The sequence below is a fragment of the Pipistrellus kuhlii genome, unplaced genomic scaffold, assembly GCF_014108245.1.
Source record: "Pipistrellus kuhlii isolate mPipKuh1 unplaced genomic scaffold, mPipKuh1.p scaffold_m20_p_85, whole genome shotgun sequence".
Classification (NCBI taxonomy): domain Eukaryota; kingdom Metazoa; phylum Chordata; class Mammalia; order Chiroptera; family Vespertilionidae; genus Pipistrellus; species Pipistrellus kuhlii.
The window spans coordinates 884,463-901,525 of NW_023425590.1; the positions used below are offsets into that span (position 1 = coordinate 884,463).

General features: G+C 58.4%; 2 protein-coding genes across 4 annotated transcripts in view; both read right to left on the minus strand.

Moving 5' to 3' along the window:
- LOC118712245 (alpha-1-antitrypsin) overlaps nt 1-3,149 on the minus strand; it is a 9,371-nt gene extending 6,222 nt beyond the window's left edge. Inside the window, exon 1 of one of the 2 annotated variants that reach the window (XM_045577200.1) lies at nt 3,144-3,149. The gene's annotated coding sequence lies outside the window, so the exon portion shown is untranslated. Of the gene's footprint in view, nt 1-2,725; nt 2,731-3,143 lie in introns of those variants that run through there. The other variant, XM_045577201.1, reaches the window with a different exon arrangement.
- A 7,118-nt stretch (nt 3,150-10,267) lies between these two features.
- SERPINA1 (serpin family A member 1) lies at nt 10,268-16,863 on the minus strand. 2 transcript variants are annotated; one of them, XM_045577203.1, is made up of 6 exons: nt 16,752-16,863; nt 13,697-14,331; nt 12,339-12,600; nt 11,734-11,737; nt 11,356-11,508; nt 10,268-10,534 (listed from the first exon to the last, which is right to left on the minus strand). In XM_045577203.1, the coding sequence occupies exons 2-6, from the start codon at nt 14,325-14,327 to the stop codon at nt 10,343-10,345; spliced, it is 1,242 nt and encodes a 413-aa protein (XP_045433159.1). In that variant the 5' UTR covers nt 14,328-14,331; nt 16,752-16,863; the 3' UTR covers nt 10,268-10,342. The 2 variants fall into 2 exon arrangements, with proteins under 2 accessions (XP_045433159.1, XP_045433158.1); XM_045577202.1 differs by lacking the exon at nt 11,734-11,737 and having other exon boundaries at nt 12,335-12,600; nt 16,752-16,861.
- Between the last annotated feature and the right edge of the window lie 200 nt (nt 16,864-17,063).

Consider the following 17,063-nt stretch of genomic DNA (forward strand, 5'->3'; position numbering starts at 1 on the left):
CCTGGGGCCACCGTGCTCAGTAGCCCTGTGAGTTGGGCGTGTGTTTTTGGGTGGGACCTTGTCTAGGGTGCCAGGGGCCGAGGTGGCAGGTTGAGTCGAGGCCTTGGACAGATGCAGTGAACTCCTCTCCTGCCCCTGGGAGCTTGGGCACCCTTCTTCACCAGGAACTTAATGGCAGTCACCTCTACGAGTCTATGGCAGCCGCCTCGGAGTGTTAGGGCTGTTCCCTCAGCGCAGTCACATGGCTACAGCCCCTCGAAGCTGTTTCCAGCTGGCCCGCAGCCAGTGCCCGGTCTCACCCCCACATTGTCTGCAGTGGGCTTGCCTGCCCATGGGCAGGACCCAGCCCAGCCCTGGACCCAGGTGACAGGGCTCAGATGCTGCTTCTGCGGTGACACAGGGTGGCTGTGCAGGAAGCGGTGCGAGGGAGTCTCTGTTAGCCTCGGACAGGCCTGGATCTGAATGGCCCCGTCCTTCCCCAGCTGTGGGCCCACATGCTCCTCTCTCTGAGCTCCCCTTTCACGTGAGATCGCCGGGGGAAGGGAGCAAAATCAGCCTCGTCATCAAAGCTCACAGCCAGAAGAGAAGGCCATCAGCTCTGTGGGGGCAGATTGTCGTGGGTTTTGCAAAGTAAAACCTTTAGGATCCATGAGGGGCCAGCCGATATCAAGGTGGCGGTGAACCCAGATAAGAGAGGGGAAGAGGTGGGAGAGGAGGGTTATCGGAAGAGTTAATGAATACCCTCAGCGTTCCAGAGACCAAGGCCGGCTTGGTGGGGTAGGAGGTCGGGGCCAGGAGCAGAGGGGAGACCACGGGCCTCGCTCTGGAAAGTGGGAAAAGCTCATCAGGCACCTAAGATGGACAGGGCGTGGAATTGAAGGGAAGCTCACGGCCCCCGCCTCTGAGATTTAAAGGAAGCGGGTAAGAAAGGAGACAGGCAGAGGAGCTGGGCTGTGCACAAACAGTAAGTGCTGCTGAGGATGTGGGGCGAAGGGAGCCCTAGTTCCCTGCCGCTGGGGGTGCAGACTGGTGCAGCCACTGTGGGAAACAGTATGGAACTTCCGTTTGACCCAGCGATCCCACTTCTGGGAATATATTCTAAAATCCCTACAGCTGCAACCAGAAAGAACGCATGCGCCCCTGTGTGCACAGCAGCACAATTTTCAATAGCTGAGATCTGGAAGCAGCCCCAGGGCCCATCAGCACAGGAGTGGATAAGCAAGCTGTGTCTCTACACCATGAAATGCTATTTAAAAAAATGAAAAAAGGAGGAGGATCCAAGATGGCTGCTCGGGTAGACATCTAACCACAGCAGCACACAATAATTTCAATGGAATACAACTAAAATGTAGAGTGGACATCGCCCAGAGCTACAGGTAGTCGACTGACTGAAAATGCTACAACAAGAAGGAAAGAGCAAACCAGAAGGAAAATCAGAGGAGTTGAAAAAAAGCCTAAGGTACTGAGACATGCTGCGCACTCACACACACGCGCGCTCGGAGAGGTCGCAGCTGGAGAGGAGGAGAGGGCTGGGTGCTGCCCGGCATTCCCTAGCAGGAAGGAAATAAAACCCCCAGCCTGGGCTGAACCCCCGAACCGGCAGCGCTGAGCCCCAGTTATGGGCCACACCCTGGGGACCCAGGCTGCGGCAGGGGGAGATGGGGCTCTGAGGCGGAATCCCAGGGTTGCAGCGAAAAGCAGGGCCCCCGGAGTCGCGCGCACATTGCGCGCAGAGGACTGAATGTTGACTCTGATGCTGGATTACCCTAGCCGGAAGAAACAAAGCCTTCGGCGGCGCTGAGCCTCAGTCCGGACTGCTCTGAACCCCAGTTCTAGGCCAATTCCTGGGGAGCCAAGCTCAAGCAGAGGGAGACCGGGCTGTGAAGTGGAGTCCTGGGAGAGCGGCAAAAGGCCGAGCCCCCGGAGTCGCGCACATTGCTTGCAAGGGAAGGAATGTTGACTCTGATGCGGGATTGCCCTGGAGGGAAGGAAACAGGAGCCCCGGCCGTGTTGGGCCCCAGTTTCGACTGCTCTGAATCCCAGTCCTAGGCCAGACCCTGGGGACCCAGGCTCAGGCAGGGGGAGACGGGGCTGTGAGGTGGAATCCCAGGGGAGCGGAGAAAAGCGGAGCCCCCAGAGTCGGGCACACTGCGCGCAGAGGACAGTCTGTTGACTCTGATCCTAGACTCCTGTAGCGGGAAGGAGAAAAAAAAGCTCCAGACTGGAGGAACGCGACAAGGAGCAGGAGTCCCTGCCGGACACCGGCCAGCCGGGCACCAGCAAGGAGCCGGGCGACGGGGCCCCCAGGTGGGGGGGGGTGCCCCTGAGCCTTCGACCACTGAGCGCGGGCAACGGAGCCAAGGCCGGGGGCTGCTTCCTGGGCGGCGCCCACCCTGGCAACAGGCTGAAGCAGCGCAGGAGCCCGTGGAGAACAAAGGGGTGCCACAGGAGCAACCTGCTGAGCTCCCAGGACAAGGAGGAAGAAACCAAAGAAGTTCTCAATGTGAAGAAATCAAGTGAGCAAAACATAGTAAAATTACTTAAGAAAGAATACAAAGAAGATCTTGAAAAATCAAAGACTAAGTCAGAACTCAACTCACCAGCCAACATTGCAACATAAATGCGTTAAAAAAAAAAAAAAAAAAAGACAGAATGTTGGAACAGCGGTGGCCAGGCCTAGAGTGGCCAGGCACAAGGCAGTGGCAGCTGGGCCCAGAGCAGCAACGGCCAGGCCCCAGAGCAGCAGCAGCCAGAACCAGAGCATCAACAGCCAGCACTGGAACAGCCAGACCTGGGTCAGTGGCAGCCAGGCCTGAGGCGGAGGCGGCCAAGCCCAGGGAGGCCAGCCCAGGAACACCCATACCCGGAGTGGCCGGGCCCGGAGAAGCCGGGCCCAGAGCAGCCGGGTTGGGAGCAGCCAGGCCCAGAACAGCAGTAGCCAAGCCCGGAGCATCCAGGCCGGGAGCGGCCAGACTCTGAGCAGCCGGGCCCGGGGCAGCTGGGTCGGGTGCGGCCAGGCCCAGAGCAGCAGCTGCCAGGCTGGGAGCGGCCAGGCCGGGAGCGGCCAGGCCCGGAGCAGCTGGGCCCAGAGCAGCTGGGTTGGGTGCGGCCAGACCCGGAGCAGCAGCTGCCAGGCTGGGAACGGCCAGGCTCGGAGCAGCTGGGTCTGGTGTGGCCAGGCCCGAAGCAGCGGTTGCCAGGCTGGGAGCGACCAGGCCCGGAGCAGCCAGGTCTTGTGCGGCCAGGCCCGGAGTAGCAGCTGCCAGGCTGGGAGCGGCCAGGCCCGTTGCAGCGGCTGCCAGGCTGGGAGCGGCCAGGCCCGGAGCAGCGGCTGCCAGGCTGGGAGCGGCCAGGCCTGGAGCAGCCGGGTCGGGTGCGGCCAGGCCCGGAGCAGCGGCTGCCAGGCTGGGAGCGGCCAGGCCCGGAGCAGCGGCTGCCAGGCTGGGAGCGGCCAGGCCTGGAGCAGCCGGGTCTTGTGCGGCCAGGCCCGAAGCAGCGGCTGCCAGGCTGGGAGCGACCAGGCCCGGAGCAGCCAGGTCTGGTGCGGCCAGGTCCAGAGTAGCAGCTGCCAGGCTGGGAGCGGCCAGGCCCATTGCAGCGGCTGCCAGGCTGGGAGCGGCCAGGCCCGGAGCAGCCGGGTCTTGTGCGGCCAGGCCTGAAGCAGCGGCTGCCAGGCTGGGAGCGGCCAGGCCCGTAGCAGCGGCTGCCAGGCTGGGAGCGGCCAGGCCCGGAGCAGCCGGGGCTTGTGCAGCCAGGCCTGAAGCAGCGATTGCCAGGCTGGGAGCAGCCAGGTCGGGTGCGGCCAGGCCTGGAGCAGCAGCTGCCAGGCTGGGAGTGGCCAGGCCTGGAGCAGTGCCTGCCAGGATGGGAGCGGCCAGGCCCGGAGCAGCCGGGTCGGGTGCGGCCAGGCCCGGAGCAGCAACTGCCAGACTGGGAGCGGCCAGGCCGGAGCGGCTGGGCCCGAAGCAGCCGGGCCCAGAGCAGCCGGGTCGGGTGCGGCCAGGCCCGGAGCAGCAGCAGCCAAGTTCAGAGCAACTAGGTCGGGAGCGGCAGTGACCAGACCCGGAGCAGCTGGTTGTGGAACGAACCAGAGCAACAGAGGCCAGGCCCGGAGCAGCCAGACCCGGAACAGCTCGCTCCTCGCCTGCCCCTGCCCCACGGCTGCCTCTCAGACATGGCTGGAAACTTTTGTGGGGACTTGAGGGTCTGCTGAATCAAGCGATGAAGGCTTAGATCTGGATGTATTGAGTTAGTATAGCGCTGGGGTGTTGATCTGTGCCTTGGGTGGGGCCTGGATGAGGCTGGTTGACCTATTTGGAAATGTCTTTTGTGTGAAGTGTATCATTGGGCATGTGGAGGTATTATTGATATGAGAAAATGCTAAGTAACTGATTTACTATCTGAAAAGGGATTTACTATCTGGGAAAGGGAGGGAGGAAGAGACTGAACATAAACTGTGCACCTATGGATGAGGACAATGGAGGATGGGGAGGGGGTGGGGGGTGGGGTGGGAAACTGGTGGAGGGGGGAAGAAATGAGGAACCTTTTTAATAATATGAACAATAAAGATTAATTTAAAAAAAAAAAGAAAAAAAGAAAAAAGAAGCTGGGCAGAGACTGGGGAGTGGGAGGGGGCTTCCAAGGGGACGGCTCCCTGCCTTTGCAGGTGGCAGAATCCCGGTGATGCCACCGAGGCCACAGGGAGGGGTCGAAGAGAGAAGCGGCAGCGAGCAGCTGTGCCTGCAGCACTGGTGTCTGAGAGGGCCCGCTCCGAGCGTCTGACGGGAGCGAGCCACACTGCCAAGCAGGACAGAGGGCTCGCTGACGGGCCTCCCAGCCTGACCCAGCAAAGGCAGCCTGGCCTGCTGCACCTCAGTGTCCTCCTCTGTCAAGTGGAGGTGGCACCCCCAGCCGGCTCACCCCAGCCCAGCTCCGGGAAGGCTGTGGGAGGGTTACACACTCAGCACGCGGAACTCTCCTGCTCTCCAGAGAGCCTCGCCGGCTTGGACTCATCTTGCAGTCTGCCTGTCTCTCACAGTTACACCTAATTATTGGGCATCTTGTGGGGAGGCCAAGTTCCATGGCCCAGTAACCGCCCCCACATCACCCCACCTTACCCCCCGTGGTGCAGGAAGTGAGCCTGGGAGCCTTGAGCCCTAAGCCAGCGAGGGCCTGATACCATCAACGCCTTGCTGTCCCTCTCTGAAGCAGCCTAGTCTAGCGAAGCCAGCATGTGCCAGGCCACCTGAGGGTGGGGTGATGGGGCCCGGGGCCAGTAAGACCAAAGGGCCCTCTTGCGTTGATGCCCACCTCACAGATCTGTGGAGAGGAGTAAAGGACGAAGACATACTCAGAGCCTGGGACTGGGCCTGAGACATGGTTGACCTCCAACAGATGTCAGCGTCCTGAAGTCACTGGGCTTAGGCTGCCAAGGTGCCAGCCCCAGGAAAGCTCTCCTTGGACCTGGAATCGGCCTCCAAGGAGCATGTGTCCAGGTGGGAGGGCCATTGCAGGCACCTCCAGGAGCCAAGACTCAGAGTGACCCTAGGGAAGAGTGATCCTTGCCACCCTGAAAATATCAAGGCCTCGAGGGACCTTAATGCCCCTGTTTTGTTAACGAGGAAACCAAGGCTCCCAGCGGAGGGACCCGCTAGCGTGCCCGTGGGAGGCTGTGGAAGATCCCAGTTCATCTGGCTCCTGCTCCTGGTCCATGGTAACCAGCTGTTGCAGTCTGCAAGTCACTCCTCTTAGTTTTGTCAGTGAATGGGCACAGGGAAGCGGGAAGCTAGCCCAGAATCATTACCTTTGGAATCTACAGTCTTGAGAAACGTGTCATATTTGGCAAGAACCAGCACTACAGAACACTCTGCAGAATAGTCCACAGACGAAACTTTATCGTTGGCTCTCATTATCCCCACTTTGCAGGGATGGAAACTGAGGCACAGAGCACTTGGAAAAGCTCATGGTTCTCTACTAATGGGGGCTGATATGGGATTCCTGCTTTCTTTGTGTGTTGTGCTACTGCCTCTAGCATTTTCATCCTAACATTTTCATGCTGAAAGTCAGCTCAGGATGAAAGGAAGTGCCAGTGATCACACACTGAGGCTATTGATAACTGCTGACTAAGGGCTTTTAAAAACCGATAGTCTGTTTTCTGAATCGGTGGGTCTGTTTTGTTCATTAGATTCTACATAAGGGAGATCACATGGTAACTGTCTTTCTCTGAGTGGCTTATTTCACTTGGCACAGTGCCCTCCAGGTCTATCTGTGCTGTCTAAGAAGTAAGATTTCCTTGCTTTCTATGGCTCAGTAATATTCCATTGTGTGAATCAAGGATGGGGAACATCCAATCCAAGGGCTACATAGGCCCATGAAATCATTTGATCTGGCCCTGCCAAGGCATTAGGGGTGAGTTAATTAAATGTTTGGCCAAATATAGCACGCTGGTTTTTAAGTTGATAATTTTGCATGGCTTGCGAAGGATGTTATCAAAATCCAAATAGCCCTTGGCAGAGAAAGGGTTCCCACCCCTGGTAAATGTACTACAGCTTGTTTATCCACTCATCTGCTGATGAGCACGTGAGCTACTTCAAAGCAACGAAGAAAGGGACCCCTAGAGAACAATGTGGTGATGGCTGGAGGGAGAGGGGTGGGCAGGTGACAGAGGGTGAAAGGGCATCCATGGGGCAGGAAGAGAGTTGACTTTGGGTGGTGAGTGCATGATGCAGGAGGCATGCAGATGATGTGTTACAGAGTGCACTAGAAACCTGTATGGTCTTATTAACCATGCCACCCCAACACATTGAATGAAAATAAGGTGAAGACAGACTTCTGCTCGTGTGGCTGTGTTCCCTGTGGAAGCCCCGCTGTGACATTGAAGAGCATCCTCACAGCCCATCTTCCCCTGTGCAGCGTGCCCTCTGTGCCCAGATGGCTGCACAGTGACAAGTGGCACAGGCAGTACTGCCTTGGGGCAGATTGGGCTTCAGAGAGCACACGGCTCCGCTCATTATCTGTCGCCTCCGCCTGTGTTCAGGCCCTCCCTGGGGTCTGCCCTGTAGTTACCAGCTCCCGTGTGACTTCTCAGGGCACCCCCAGATTTCCTGGCACGTGCTCACCACAACACCTGGGCCATTTCCTCCTGGTGAGCTTATCACCCCTTTTCTGGCGCGTTCTAATACTTTTCCTCCCTGAGGGTTGTCTTCTGCCTTTCCTGGTCCTTCTAATCTAAGCCATAATTGAAGGCTTGCTTCTTAGATGATTTATATAAATATAGAGGCCCAGTGCACAAATTTGGGCATGGGTGGAGTTCCTAGGCCTGGCCAATGATCAGAGCCATCTAGCCCGGTCCCTATCAGGGCCATAGGGGCCAGCCGGCCAGGGGGAGGACCCTGGGAGGTTGGCCAGCTGAAGGAAGTTGACTGTGGGAGCGCACTGACCACCAGGGGGCAGTTCCTGCGTTGAGTGTTTGCTCCCTGGTAGTCAGTGCAGGTCTCAGCGACCAGTCGTTTGGTTGACTGGTCATAACGGTTACTTAGGCTTATATATATATATATAGATATACAAATTTATTTAAATTGATTTCAGAGAGGAAGGGAGAGGGAGAGTGAGAAAAAAACACATCAGTGATGAGAGAGAATCACTGCCTCATGCATGCCCCACACTGGGGATCAAGCCTAGACCCTATATGCCCTGTCCGGGAATTGAACCCTGACCTCCTGGCTCACAGGTCAGTGTTCAGCCACACCTGCTGGGCTGTTTGCATTTTCTTGCTGAAGAGGCTTTGCGGAGAGGATCAAGGAGGGGCCCTCGGGTGTGAATCTATGTAATCTGTAGTTTCCATTTCTGAGGCAGTGCACACGTGTGAGAACCTCGAGCCCCCTTGAACTGGGTCTCCATTTTAGTCTTTCCAAGGTATCCCCCGACCCTCAAAATTAGCCCTTTGAGGACACAGGCTAGGAAGCGTCATCCCCAGTGACAGGAGGGAGATGGTGCCCACCCGTCAGGGCAGAGCTCCCACTGAAACTCAGCAGCGTGTTAACTAGCTGTGCCTTGCCCTGCAAAGCGATAGCGGCGTGACTGTCACAGCCAGGCAGTCCCTGCGGCATCCCAGAGGTCGCTGTGAGTTTTCTCCATTTCACAGGTGAGCTGGGGCCCCACTCAAGGGGAGACCGACCACACCAGCCCAGGCCCAGCACCGGTGACTCCAGCTCGTGATGGCAAGAGAGGCAGGCTCCAGAGGGCTGGAGGCTGGAATTGGTCAGCAGTCTGAGATGGTCTGGGGAATGTAGGGGTGTCCCGGCTGAATTGAGGTGCCTGCCTTCTAGGCCTGGGTCTTCTGTCGGCCAGAAGCCCAGCTCCCCTCTTGCTATTGGTGGTAACGGTTCCCAGGCTGTGTCCTTCAAGGACTGAGTTTGCGGGTCGTGGATACACTGGAAACATGAAAGTACAGGCAAAGCTGAGGCTGATAGCCGTCCTGCCTGACCGTGGCCTGCTCTCCTAGGACAAGGCTGCCGGATGCTTTCTTTGCCCACCCCAGGCATGGGTCCCATTGGTTCCCATGTGAGCCAGTGAATTCTCTGGGAGCTGTAAGCTCCTTGGATTGGCTCTCTGCAGCCAGAGTCCAGACTGTGTAGTGACAGGCCCCCTTTGAGGTGAAATGATGGCGTCTCCAGGGAGGGCCCTAGCATTCAGCCTTCTTGGCCGTGCCCTGGACTTTCCAGAGTTCCAACTGCCCCTTTACTGCCACGGATGCCAGTACTGGCGGTTGGGGAGTGTGTGTTGCTTACTGAGGGCTGTGTGCTCAGCACCCTTGGGGGAGGGGCTATAGTGATCAGCTGCTTTCCTGCAAGGGGGTGGGCAAGAGGTGTTTTCTGTGCAGAGGTGTGTTCTGGGCCCCAGCCTTCCTCATACTTCAGGATTGTGGGGGATTCAGCTCTGTTAAGCCCATGGGGCTGTCTGGGAGGGGACGTGGGTGATGTGGTGAGGTGTAAAGGACCGGGGAGGCTTCTGAAACCAGCTCTACCACTCACTAACTTCGCAATCTTGAGCAAGCCCACTAGCCTCCCTGAGCCTCAGTGTCATCATCTGTAGAATGGGTATGCAAGAGCAAAGCAGCTCTGTTCACAGCATCACAGTGCTGCTCTGAGGATTCATTGAGAAAATGCCTGAGCAGCCCCTCCCAGGGAGCCTGGCATATAGGAAGAGCTTGTACTGCCACAAATAAATCCTTGGCACTGGTGCCCTGCTCTGCTGCCCTTTGAAGGCTGTTTTAGGTATCCGATGTGAACCTCACAGGAAGGACAGGTAGCGTTTATAGTCACACTAGAGACTCGGTGCACAAAATTCGTGCAAGAGTAGGCCCTTGCAGCCCAGGCTTCCTCCCGATGGTTGTCCTGTTGGTTGTTCTGCTATTGCATCTAATTAGCATATTAGTTCTTTGTTATATAGGATTATTATATAGAATGGGGATATACTGTGGCTCAGAGAGGTTTGGCGAGTTCTCTAGTCATAGCCCTTGAGAGTGGCAGAGTCTGAACTTGTCCCAGGTCCTCAGATCCTCAGGGCTGGCATCATTGTAGGTGTCTGACAGTGTTCGTATAGTTACTGGAATTAGAGGAAGTTGGAAGTCTCCAGGCGGGGAAGACTGGAGAGGATAGGAGGCTTATTTGGGAAACAGGTGAATCTCCATCCATTACAGTAACAATGTGACAGTGCACGTATGTGACTTAAACAGTATACATTTCTGTGACACATCCTTGTCCTGTAGGTGGACATTCATCCCCAGTGTGTGGGTCAGACTGTGGTTCTGAGGTTTGTGTGGAGGGGTAGGTCCTTCTACCTCTGTCCCTGATCTTATGCCACGCCCATTTTCAAGAGCTCAGGGAGCTGACTGCTCCAGGCTGAGGGACTGCCCGGCTTCCTGCCCCCTTGCAGGGTGTGTGTGTGTGTGTGTGTGTGTGTGTGTATGTATGTCTGTGTGTAGGGAGGGGTTGCTCTCAGGATAGCCTCCTCTGAAGACCACAGGGACGCCACGGGGCAGGAACAAGGCATGTTGAAATGTGTCCCAAGCTGTTTTGAGGTGATGGGCAGAGGCAACAGGCCATGCTGTCAGCAGCTGCACACGCGGCCCCGCACAGGGCTGGACGTTGTACACGTTTAATAAATACAAGCACCGGGGGCACGTGGCCTACCCTCCTTCCTCCCCACCCCCGGTAGAGAGGTGAGACTCAGGGACAGGAGGAGGGATTGGCACCCACACTCTAGCTTGGGCCAGGCCAGTCACTTTATTGTCACCTTTGGAGGGGCCCTGCCTGGGCGGGAGGCTGAGCCAGAGGGGCAGTTAATTCTGGGTGGGATTCACCACCTTGCCCACAAAGAGGGGGGCTTTGGTGACTTTATCATATATGACCACGACGAAGGGCCTGTTGAATTTAAGCACTGGGGGCATCGACATCGGAATGGCTTCCAGAAGTGTGACCCCGGCAGCTTCGGTCCCCTTCTCATCCAGGGTCAGCACAGCCTTATGCACGGCCTGACAGGGAGAGAGCAGAGCTGTGGTCTCAGTGACACAGCAAACCCCACTCCGGCCTGGGAGGTCGGCAAGGGAAGGCAGCAGTGCTGGGAGGGGAGGCTTCCCGGACCTGTTCCCTCCTCCCAGGTCGCCCTGCAGGGGACACCAGCTTCTTCCCCCAACCCCCACAGTGACACCAGTCTCTCCACTTCTCAAGGCCTTTGCTGACTCCACCTGCCCACCCTCTCGCCTCCAGACCAACGTTCTCCTCCTCCCTGCAAACAACTGCACCCCAGGAGGCAGAAGACGGACTTGGACTCTCTGTTTCTGGGCTTGTCCGATTGTGAGCTCCTTGGGGACCAGGAGGAGATGGGACCCTCCATAGCGTCCAGCCCACAGCCAGGCACTCAGTGTGCAGCCAGTACTGAGCGCAGCTGTGGCTGTGGCCCTCAGTTCTCCTGAGAAGTGGCATCTTAGCCCAGTCACTCTCTAACGTGGCTGTGGCTCACCAATAGCTCCAATGGCATGGGAAGGGCGGGAGGGGGGTTCCTTGGAAAACCCTCACCCCAGCCTGACCGTGTAAATATGGGTCCATCGAGGCCCAAAGAGGAGAAGACCCTGACCAGAGATGAGGCGGGGTCAGTGACACCGCCTCAGAGGATGTCCCAAAGGCCAGGACGCAGAGGCCACCCCCCCTCAGGCGCCTGAGTACGTCCCGGACTTGGTGAGCCCAGTGGCCTTCCCCAGGGACCTGGGTCTGCGGGGCGTTTGGGGTCCTGGGCCCCCTCCCCGGGCTGCAGCCCGCACACATCGTGCCCTGTGGACCCCAGGGACAGGCTCACCTTGGACAGCTTCAGGGGCGCCCCCTCGCTGATCCCTGAGAGCTCAGCCCCATCACTGAAGACCTTGGTGATGCCCATTTCCCCCAGGGTGGCTTTCAGATCGTAGGTTCCAGAAATGGACAGTTTGGGCATACGCAGCTCGACATAACTGTAAAGATGGTTAGAAAAGAAAGGCATTTCACAACATGGGAAGTTTTTCTTTCTGGTCATTTCTCCCTCTTCTCTTGTTTCCTCTGGGGACAGAGCGCGGCCCCAGAAGGTCTGACAGGAGCAAGCTGCCTGGCGTTCGGGCCCTCTCGGACCCAAGCGAGATTCAACCCCTCCTTGCTCTCTGTGCTCAGGCTCCGGTGAGGGCACCCAGGCCTGGGCTTGCCGGTTGGGGCTTTACTGTCTTCTTAACTTTCACTCAGACTGTGTGTATTTTTATATTCATTTATACATACGTTTGTAATGTATTCTTTTCTATGTTATTGACTTGTGCATTTATTTGCATTCTGATTTATTTGATTGTTTATGTTTGCACTGCACACATTTATGCATTTACGTATAGGTTGTAATGTGCGTGATGAACTCTGCGTGAGGACAGGCATCTGTGAGCGCAGAGCGATGTGCACTAACTTGGGCCACATGCTCCATGTCACTGTACCCAGCCCGGGGGAACCATGCGCTGCCAGCCTCGGAGCAGGCAGCCTCCCACCCCACGCCTTCTCTGTTCTGGCCTCTCCGAGCCCTCTCCCTGCACAGCGTGGACTCTCTGTCCTCACTGCACGTGCGGCTGCTGCCTCTCAGGGCACCTTGGTGCTGCTCTCTCTGCACCCACCTCTGGCACCGCTCTCACGGGGTGCTGCCTGAGTTGACAGGAAGCTCAGGGTCATGCAGTTGTTTGATGCACAGGGTGTGGTCCCTTCTCACCCCACCGCCAACCCCTCCGTTACCAGGCAGGAGGGGCAAGCAGCACAGGCCAGGGACCTCACCTGCGGTACTTTCTTGCCAGGGCCGCGCTGAGGTCCTCCTTGGTGAGCAGCTCCTCCATGTGGCGCAGCTTCCCCTCGTCGGGCAGCAGGAAGAAGGCGGTGGTGTTGCCCACGTAGTCCATGAGCAGCACCCAGCTGGAGAGCTTGCTGCAGTAGTGCACGTTGAACATGCCCAGGCGATTCATCATGGGCACCTTGACCGTGGTGGCCTCGTCCACCTGGAAGTCCTCCTCCGTTGTCATGTCAGTATCAAAGGGCCTCTCCCATTTGCCTGGAGAGAGGGAAGGTGCCAGTCAGCCAGGAGAGGGGAGGGGTAGGTACCCGGGACATAATGCAGGCCCTGAGCCTCCTGGGTGATGGGGCTCTCTGAGCCTCAGCTTCCCCATCTGTCAAATGGAGCTCACAGGGACCTGCAATCACTGAGGGGACTTCAGTGGGGAGAAAGCTGCTGGAGGAGGGTCCACATTGTCTATATTGCAGAGGCTGAGGATGCCAGCCTGGCTGGGCCGAGTAAGCATGTGGACTTGTACTGCATGCCATTTACCAGTAATGGAGGGTTGCCCCGAAGGGGCTGAATGAAAATGACTGGCATCAGCCACACTTGGCAGCTCCTGCCTGAGCCTGCCTGCCCTTGACTTGGGTTCTCCTCATTCGGGGAAATCACGTGGTTTTTCCTCTAATGGTCTTTCCGGGCCAACACATGAGACACGGAGGCCTGGGCACTCGCCTCTGCTGTTCCAAGAGACCACAGCCGCCCTGCCAGGTGGGAGTGCACGGGAGTCTCAGGGAGCCCTGAGCTCCTTTCTCATTGGATGGAAAGTTGAGACTGAGGCTGGAGAGGGGACTATTATGTTCATGTCCAGACAGGATGCTGGACCCTCAGAGAGGTACAGAGACTCGCCGAGAGCCAGACGCTGACGGGTGGTGGAGGCAGGATTTGAACCCTGTGCTTCTGACTCTAAAGCTGCCACTTCTCCCACGACACCTCAGCAGTCCAGGAGACCTTTTTGTTTTTAAACTCTGCTAATGTGTGTGTGTCTGGCTCTGTGTTGTGTGTGTGTGTTGGGGGGGTAACGGGGGGCACATTGCATATTGGGCCTCCATCCCTGGTGGGGGTCTAGGGTGCACGTGGAACAGGCACAAAGGCTCTGGCAGGTCCTGCAGGGAGGATGATGCTCTGACTCTTTGATCGCTGACTGTATTGGTCAGGGGCGTTTTTCTGTGTTTGTGTGGGGAGAACGGCTCCCCTGCCCAGATGCACAGTCACATGGCACCCTGCACCACCCAGGAAAGCTTAGGAACTGATGTTTGCTAATGGTTTTGGATGTTTCCATGGGAACCAGTTCTGGTTGGTGGTTCCACCTTACCTTTAAAGAAGATGTAATTCACCAGAGCAAACACTGTGTCCTCAGCAAGCTCTTGGACCAGATCCACAATTTTCCCCTGGGTTCCCTTCTCTACGTAATCGTTGATTTTTTTCTTGGCCTCTTCGGAGTTCTGGAAGTTGACGGAGAAGGCTTCGGAGTGGTACATCGTCTTCACGTCCTCCAGAAACTTGTCCACCAGCTTCAGGCTGTCGCTGACAAACAAGCCGTTGCCGGCGGTCAGCTGCAGCTGGTTGTCCGGCTGGTTGAGGGTGTGGAGGAGGTTCTCAAAGCCTCTGTGCACGTCAGCCTCTGCTCTCTCCGTGAGGTTGAAACCAAGGCCCTCCAGGAGCTCGATGGGAGTGGTGCCCTTGACGCCCAGGGAGAGCATGGAGAAGGCCGTGGCGATGCTCACCGGGGAGAAGAAGATGTTGGTGCCATTGGACTGACGGGCCACCTGGCGGTACAGGCTGAAGGCGAAGTCGGCCAGGTTCAACGCTATCTTGTGGCTGGCAGACTCCTGAGCGTGCTCGGCTGCATCCGTGTCCTGGGCAGCGTCTCCAGCCAGGGCGGCCGGGGCCAGGCAGCACAGGCCTGCCAGCAGGAGGAGGCCCCAGGTGACGGAGGACGGCATTGTCCTGAGAGAGAGAAGGGGCATGCCGCCCAGGTCAGGCCCCACAGTGAGCCCCTGGCCCAGACTCACACCACGCCCAGCGGCCGCAGCCGCTGCAACTGCTCCTCCTGCAGCCATGTGCCAGGCCCGCTCTGCATCCTCACCATCCACACCCTCCGCGGCATCGCACCTCCAGGAGGTCTGGTGTGGAGGCCACCTTCCTGACGCCCCCAGTAATATCTGCAGTGACCCTGAGGGGCCAGAGCCGAAGCCCCTGTTTCATAATGGGGGGACCTGAGGCGAGGGAGGCATTGAGGGGAGGGATGCACGATGTCCGCAGTGTAAGTCTCATCACTCGGAGGGAGGAAGGCAGGCTGAGAGCCCTGAAAGCAGGCGGACCAGGCCCACGGGTGCCTGCATGTGGAGGCCCTCGGAGGGCAGCCGTGGAGCCCGTTTCCGAAGGGGCAGCGCGGCTTCCTGTGGCTCCTGCTCTGGAGGCTGCATCTGGTCTCAGCGGGATGGGCGGTCTGCTCACCCCCGTCACCGCCAGCCCAGCCCTGGGCTCTGCAGGCCTGTGGGCGCTAGAGATGCTGCGCTCTCTGGTATCGGGGTTCCTCTGTGTGTGTGTGTGGTTGGGGTGGGGGGGGAGGAGGAGGCATCTCTGTTCTTGTCAGACAGACCTGGGTTCTATTAAGGTGACCAGATCGTCCCGCTTTAGGCGGGACACTCCCGATTTCTAACAATTTTCCCCGCGTCCTGGGGCGTTTTAAAAAAGTCCTGATTTTTTGAAAGATTGGAAAGATTCTTTCCAGAAATCGGGAGTGTCGAGTCAAAAGTGGGACGTCTGGTCACCTTATTCTAGATACAAGTCATTCCGTGTCTCTGGTCCTCGCTAGGCTTCACGTAGGAAGTGAGGTCATTGGGAGAAGCAGTGGGATGAGTCTGGGCACGGCCTCGTACGCCCAGGGGTTCTCGGGCAGCTCTACGGGGGAGGGCCCAGCTCTATGGGGGTGCAGACCAGCGGCCTCCGGAGGATGGCGGGAGGGAGAGGGTCATGGCGGGCGGCAGTAGGAACAGCGGGCCTGGGCAGTCAGCAGGAGCAGACTCCATCTAGTGATGGTCAAAGTGAGCGCCACCCACAGAAACATGGAGCCACCCTCCCCACTGAGCTCCCTCTACATACAGGCCCGGCCCTGCCCAGCGGCTGAACCCCCGGGGAAAGTCTGACCTCTGCACAGATGGGGACACTGAGGCCTGAGTGAGGAGACACCCGCCCACAGCTGGCTCTGACTCACAGACCTGAACCCTTCTTGCAGGACCACCACAAGGAGGCCCAGAACGCGGATGGAAAACCCGGGAAAGCTGGGAATCAACGCTGGATTCATCCACCCCCTGGGGCTGTCCAAGTTTCTTTCTCAGAAAACAACCCGAGGAGGCGCAGACTGGCTCTCTCACCACTGGTGTCTGGCCGGAGGCTTGTAAAGAGCCAGCCGGCAGCCCACGTTCGCTAACGCGGCCCCGTTTGTCTCCCGCCGCCGTGGTTAGAGCTGAAGGGCTGCGTCAGTTCTGCGTCTTCCTGTCCCTCCCGGTTCCCACCGGATTTGGCATGGCCTTCAGGGGTGGCAGAAGCTGCCTTGGACTCAGGTGAGGAAGGCTTTGGGCCAACACGGTGGGGACACTAAATGTGCTGAGGGGCCTCAGGGCCAAGGCTGTGGCTTCCACCCTGACAGGGCACCACTGGCCACGGGACCTCTCCTTGAGCAGAGCAGGTGGGCGGTGGCCTGGGTGAGGGCCCTGTGAGCTAATCATGGGAGCCCCTCAGGAGGCTGCTGAGAGGCTTAAGGGCGGGGCTGCACGTAAAGAGCTCCATGCCTGCTGGAGTGCAGCTCCAAGCGCCTGCAGTGGCCCCTCCCAGGGTTCCCATCTCGCACCATATGCGAGGGTGGCCAGAGCCCACTTGCACGGGGGTGGGGAGGGAGAGGGCCCATTTTGATGCCTGGAGACTGAGCCTGGCACAGTTCTGCTCGGCGTTTCTGCAGAGGATGGAGGCCCGTGAGCGGCTGGAGCACCTGGCTTCCAGTCTGGCCTGGCTCCCCACCCCCCTACGTTAACTGGGGCTCCTCACTGTCCCCTCTGGGCCCTAACCTTCTCAGCTGTAGAAGGGAAAAAGATACCCCCCACCCCCAGGGTCTGGGGAGAGGAGACCGGAGGGGACAACAGACAGGGACACAGGAGCTGGGTCACCAGAGCAGGCCCACTCCCATTTCTGTGCACAGTCGCCAGAGAGTATGAAGAGACCAGGCAAGCTGAGGGAGCAGGACAGGCCCTCCAGGATTGTTGTTACTATGACAACAGAGCCCACCCACCCTGCTCCATCCTCCCTGCATCCCCAGCTGTCTGAGGCCCCCGGAGGCTTTCCCGGGGGAAGGGGGGAGGCATACTTACGATTGACTGTTCCAGGCCGGGCTTGTGAGCGAGGCTGAGGAGACAGAGCCCTGTCCTGGTCCCTATTTAGGCTGTGGACTCGGGGGGCGCGGGGGGAGGCTGCTGGTGAATATTAACCAAGGTCAACTCAGTTATCAGAGGAGCAAACAGGGACCAAGTCCATCTCCTGGACAGGGCGCTGCCGCCCCCGCTCCTGTGTGAGCCCCGCCCGGCGCAGGCCGGCTCCGGACCACAGGGTGTCATTGTGCAGCTCATAAACCACAGCGTCCGGCGTCCGGGCGGGGCGCGGGACTCAGGCCCTTGGGACGACCT

Excerpts from the sequence above, each read along its gene's own strand:
- SERPINA1 (XM_045577203.1), bottom strand. The coding sequence starts at position 14,327 with ATGCCGTCCTCCGTCACCTGGGGCCTCCTCCTGCTGGCAGGCCTGTGC. Across the intron at positions 12,601-13,696 it reads GAATTACATCTTCTTTAAAG|GCAAATGGGAGAGGCCCTTT; the intron begins GTAAGGTGGAAC and ends CCCTCTCTCCAG. Across the intron at positions 10,535-11,355 it reads CGCCCCTGAAGCTGTCCAAG|GCCGTGCATAAGGCTGTGCT; the intron begins GTGAGCCTGTCC and ends TCTCCCTGTCAG.